Source organism: Zingiber officinale, chromosome 1B, assembly GCF_018446385.1.
Source record: "Zingiber officinale cultivar Zhangliang chromosome 1B, Zo_v1.1, whole genome shotgun sequence".
Lineage (NCBI taxonomy): Eukaryota > Viridiplantae > Streptophyta > Magnoliopsida > Zingiberales > Zingiberaceae > Zingiber > Zingiber officinale.
In genome coordinates this window covers 162,533,854-162,539,774 of record NC_055986.1, presented here as the reverse complement: position 1 = coordinate 162,539,774, position 5,921 = coordinate 162,533,854, and the positions used below count along the sequence as shown (strand labels likewise).

General features: G+C 38.3%; 1 protein-coding gene across 1 annotated transcript; it reads right to left on the bottom strand.

Annotated features, from left to right (window-relative positions):
• Positions 1–1,370: 1,370 nt before the first annotated feature.
• LOC121987563 (disease resistance protein RPS2-like) lies at positions 1,371–5,438 on the bottom strand. The gene is made up of 2 exons (XM_042541316.1): positions 5,301–5,438; positions 1,371–4,184 (listed from the first exon to the last, which is right to left on the bottom strand). The coding sequence occupies exon 2, from the start codon at positions 4,175–4,177 to the stop codon at positions 1,556–1,558; it is 2,622 nt and encodes an 873-aa protein (XP_042397250.1). The 5' UTR covers positions 4,178–4,184; positions 5,301–5,438; the 3' UTR covers positions 1,371–1,555.
• Positions 5,439–5,921: the final 483 nt, after the last annotated feature.

Below are 5,921 nucleotides of genomic sequence, written 5' to 3'. Positions count from 1 at the left end.
GCCCGTCGACATCTCTAGCGGTCGCCGATGGCGCCTCTAGCCGCCGACGTCGTCTCTAGCCGTCGCCACCGCCGTCTTTGCTTCCAGTGACCACCACAGCCGCCTCTAGTGGTTGCCGTCACCTCTTTCGGCACACGCCGCCACCTACAGCGGCTGTCGCCGCTTCTCGTGGCTACTGCTGCCTTCGGCGGTTGCGGAGGTCGCCGCCGACACCTCCGGGCAGCCGCCGTCCAAGTGCTCTGGTATCATTCTATTTGTATATTCGGCCTGCGAGCCGATAGAGTATTCGGTCTTCGGGCCATTATTGTATTCTGGCCATCGTGCCCCTAGTCCGGCCTGTGAGCCGATGATGCGGTCAGACCGCGCGCCGTCTTGCGGAGTCGTATCACATTCAACTCCGAGCCATCGGATTCAGCTGCTCAGCTGGTGGACATCTATCTATTCGCCAGGGTCACGACGACTCGACCCGCATCTTGACCAGCTCACCGATCCATCCGAGGGCGCCCCCCTGGGCCAGGGTACGTCATCCTACTCGTTCTTCTTGCATTTGTTGCACTCTTCTATTATTATCTGGATACTCATATATTTGTGGAATTCGCCTCGAGCACCGAGGTACCAGAGGCCGAGGCAACCCGGTCGATGGATACAGGTACAGTTGACCGGAGGAGGACTCCAGACGACTCGGTCAACGTAGCGGACAGATCATCCACCGGGTCATGGGGATGCGGTCAACCTTCCAGATACGTCACACCGGCAGGTTCGTTTTCTCAACTTCCAGACAGGATCAATATATAAAGAACAAGTATGGTAGCCTTGTGTAACAGTAATATTTTTGTTTTGTGATAAAAAAATCACGTTTTTAAATTTTGAAAATAGCCTCTTGTAAAAATATGATAAGGTGTGACTTAATTCACACGATGCAGTAGACTAACTTGTATGTATTAATCGCCCACGTCGTAAAATGAAGAAATAATATTAAAACATTGTCTTTGCACTCATTTCTTTCGTTATAAAATGGAGATAAAATGTTTTGTTAAGTTCTTTATCTTTCCCATGCAAAGGACGTTTTTACTAGGACAAAATGGCAATGTGACATAAGTTCTACCGGTAAAAAGAGAGAGAGGTTTCAAATAATTATATATATATTTTTTATTTTTCATTCATAATTATTTATTTAATTAATATATTAAAATAATATTAATTATATTTTAAGCAAACATCCTTGTAATTTATCTAAAATATTATATTTTAGACATTGAATATTGCATACTCAAACTCTCAAATATATCTGACACTCAAGTTAGTACAAAAATTTGCACAACATTTGTACAAAATACTTACACTGTTTGAAGAGCTGTACAAAATACTCATGGAACTTGAATTAAGCTCTCGTTACAGAATATCATATTTTAGACACACTCAATATTACATAATCAATCTCTCAAATACAGGACACTCATATATCTCTCATAAAACTAAAATTAGTACGGAGTAGACTTTCACAATATTTGTATAAAATGCCTACATTCTTCACATACCCATGATGAATTAGCCATCAATCTATATACATGGGTTTGTAGAGGTGTTGGAAGGAATTGGTTCGTTCGTCGCCCCAATTGAGCTGCTCCCACCATGATCTCTCACACTCGATCTCTTTCAGCCCATCAGCAACCAACATCAGCTTCGTTAGTTTGGGGCAATCTTCCACCTTGATAGTCCTCAACGATGGGAAATTTAATATTCGTTCCCCATCACTCAAACTCTTCAATTCTGGAAGCCGTCGTAGCACCATTGTGTGGAGATCCGGAAAGATTGTTATAACTGTCTCCCCACTACCATTTGCCTCTCCCTCCAATTTGATCAATCTATCTATTGCCCCGCAACCATCAATTTCTAGTTTAAAAAGAGTACTAGGGAACGTAGCCCTCCAAACGAGCTTTGCTTTTGGGAGACTCGAAAGTCGAAGTTGCTGTAGAGATTGAAGAATAGGTTTAAGATTGCCAATTACTACCTCTTCTAGCTCACACATTGCGTGAAGCCGGATACAAAATACTTTGAGCATATTTTCCACATGAAAATCCTTGGATGGGATGTCGAACAACGTCAAACCTCGACACCCTTCTATATAAAGCCAATATGTGAATGCTGCTAGTCTCGGAGAGATACAGAGGTTTTGAAGAGCAGCAAGCGTGCTGACTGTAATCCCAATGACTCTTAATCTCTTCAAGCTTTCCAGCTCTTCAAAACTCACACCTCCTTCCCAAATCTGTCCTTCCCTCCACCCAGTGTAGCTGTCGCACATGTCAAGCCACTGCAATTCTCGAAGACTGGAGAATAGTTGGTCAGGAATGATTCTCAAAGATGTCGTGAATGCCAACGACAATAATTTGAGATTTACTAAAGCTGCCATCTCCTTTGGTAGAGAAGTAATCCTAGTCATGGATAGATCGAGATAGTGCAGTTGCACCAGATTACCAATGCTTGCCGGGAGCTCCTGTATAGAAGTGTTTCCCAAATTAAGGATTTTGAGGTGAGGCATGTGCAAGAAGAAGCCATTTGGAATCTTGCTGAGAAGTTCGTTAAACTCTAGATTCAGAAAAATTAAGTCAGGACATTGAGGTGCTTCGGGAAGTTCTCTTATTTGGTTTACCCCCAGTGAAATTCTCTCTGCATCTCGCCAATTCTCTTCTTTGACCTGCTCCCTATTCAGCACCAACCATTTGTTCTCCTTCTTCCCGCACTCACGTTGCACCCACAATATCATGGCTCGGGTCATGGGGTGCATCGTGAAGTAGACATCATCGACTCTTACTGTTAAAGATGCTGCATGTAGTATGCCAAGCAGAAATTGTGTCTTCCGGGTAGCATCCAATATAGTATCGGCATTATCAATAATCCCTTCACCTATCCAATAATCCCTAATATTATATTTGTAAATCCAAGATCCTTTTTCGAATAATGCACCATAAGAGGCGCAAACTCGCAAGTTGTCACTGGATAGACGATCATAGCTTAGTTTCAGGATAGACAAAACATTATTTGTCATACCAGGAAGTTGGTGTGGTGTGTCCTTCATGATGCTCAAGGCGTGTATCCACTCTTCCCACGTCTTTTTAGGCGCCATTGCTTGTGCCAGCACAATGAGAGCTGCAGGCAAGCCGCCACATTCCTTGACTAAATCTCTAGCCTCGATCAGTATATTCTCGTCGGTGTCAATGACATCCATCCTTGCACTATTTCTGAAGAGATTCCAGGCTGCCTCCTCTTCTAAGCATTCCATTTTAATCATCTTCTCTGTGCCCATGTGGCTGCAAATGTCCTCTGTTCGAGTTGTGAATATGATCTTGCACTTTGATGGAGGCGCAGGAAGTGGAATTCCAACAACCTGATAATTTAGGGGCTCCCATAGATTATCGAGTAACAATATGAATTTCAACTTACTCAGGACTCTAAATAATTTGGTTGCTCTGTCTCTTTGTGTGACCTCATCCTGCCATGTCAAACTCAGTCGATCGAATAAAGATTTCTGGACTTCCTCTAGCTTATAGTCTATTGATAGCTCAAGGAAAATTATCACGTCTACCTCTATTTCACTCGGGAAATCATTGTTGAATCTTCTCAAGAGTGCCGTCTTGCCCACACCACCCATTCCGTGGATGCCAATCACACTCAAACTATCATCTTTGGCATGGCGTTGAAGCTCCTCGAAGACCTTCTCCATGCCGATAGTTTTGGTGGTTGGCATCTTGATGGAGCGGGTAAGATTCAGGTTATCTGCGAGCTTAGTGAACTCTGCACTTCGTTTGAGCTCTCTGATTGTCGCAAGTGCTACTTCAGCTCTGTTTCTGAGACGGTAGGCAGAACAAACGTTGAGTGGGAAGCTGCACAAACACTTGATCTTTTGGTTGTATTTTCTCTCTATCGACTCGGCTTCACCTTCCATGTCTTGCACGGAGCTTAGCCACCCAAGCACTTCGCTCCTGGGAGTCATGCCATCCCTTGTTGCTGCCTCGACGTCTCTCTTGACATCGGAACTTTTGTCCTTCAGCTGCCCAACCTCACTGGCCAAGGAGCTAAAAGTCCCGTCATAGGTCATGATATAATTGCATGACGGAGAGCAGCAAGCCTTCAGTAAGTTGAAAATATCCATAAGAGAACTCGGGGAAACATACCCCATTATAGAGCTGCTAGAGACGTAACAAACATTTGTAAGAGCAAGTTTGATATTCAATTTAATAAAAATTTATTTTTGTTAGTTCGGTATATACAAAATTAATTAAATAAAAAAAATTAAAATAAATTATTAAATTAATGAACAAGTTTAAATAGATATATGTTCAGTTCATGAATAAAAATTATGAACTATTCATAAATAATATTGATGAATAAGGTTAACGAACAAAATTTATAAAACATATTTATCAATAAACTCTTATCAACATTGACAAATAAATAAAATTGACAAATAAACTTGTATTATCAAACTCAATATCTAATCAAATAAGTTTAAAAAGTTAAAAGTTTTAAACAATTAAATAAACTTGAATTGAGAGTTCAATAATATTTAGACAAACTAAGTTTAAATCAAATTTCAATTAAAAAAATGAAACCAAACTAAATTAAGCTTAAACAACTATTTTAATTGTTTGGTTCATTTTAAATTAGATTTAATTTAGCTCGATTACCTTATTAAATAAGTCGAATTCTATAAATTTTAGTTGGACTGGACTCATTTACTACCCCTTCTCCATTGTAGTTGTTGCAACAATAGGGTTGGAGAAAGTCAAGTATGATGCAGACGAAAAATAATTATGAGATTATGAAGAAGGAGAATGGAAAAGTGCATTATAAATAGTAGATGTAGAATCAAATCCAAATCATGATTACTCTATTCATAAATAAATTATTAAATTAATGAACAAGTTTAAATAGATATATGTTCAGTTTGTTAATATTCATGAATAAAAATTATGAACTATTCATAGATAATATTTATGATTAATTTTAACGAACAAAATTTATAAAACATATTTATCAATAAACTCTTACCAACATTGACAAATAAATAAAATTGGCAAATAAACTTGCATTATAAACTCAATAACTAATCAAATAAATTTAAAAAGTTAAAAGTTTTAAACAATTATATAAACTTTGAATTGAAAGTTCAATAATATTTAGACAAACTAAGTTTAAATCAAATTTCAATTAAAAAAAAAAGAAACCAAACTAAACTAAGCTTAAACAACTATTTTAATTGTTTGGTTTATTTTAAATTAGATTTAATTTAGCTCGATTACCTTACTAAATAAGTCGAATTCACTCATTTACAGCCCCTTCTCCATTGTAGTTGTTGCAGCAACAGGGTTGGAGAAAGTCAAGTATGATGCAGGAGAAAAATAATTATGAGATTATGAAGAAGGAGAATGGCACGGTGCATTATAAATAGCAGATGTAGAATCAAATCCAAATCATGATTGCTCTATGTGGAAGCAAAGGAGTTGTGCAGAGAGAGAGAGGGCATCCCATGGGCATAGTTCTTGAAGAGAGCAAAGTAAAGAATAAAAGCTTGTGCTAAGAAAAGTATTTGGTTGGTACAGAATTTATTCTCGATTTTATGTGGTTTCGGAAGAAGGTTTTAACTTTTGTTGGCTTGTTTCTAAAACTAAAGAAGAGTGTGTTAATTAGCCTTATTAAAAGAAAAGTAAAAGCTCTTCTATCAAATAAAAAATATTCAATTATAATTTCTTTCTATAATTGTGTGAGACGATATAGTTTCCTTTTATGCATATCCAAATTTTATATTCAATAAAATATGTACCTAATTATCATTATATTCTTCTTTCACTCTGTATATAAATCACCTGTTCCTTCAAACCACACTACGCAATTGAAACGACCATAAATTCTTCCTGACAATA

Bases quoted from the DNA above. Each gene is read 5' to 3' on its own strand.
- LOC121987563 (XM_042541316.1), bottom strand. From the start codon at position 4,177: ATGGGGTATGTTTCCCCGAGTTCTCTTATGGATATTTTCAACTTACTG.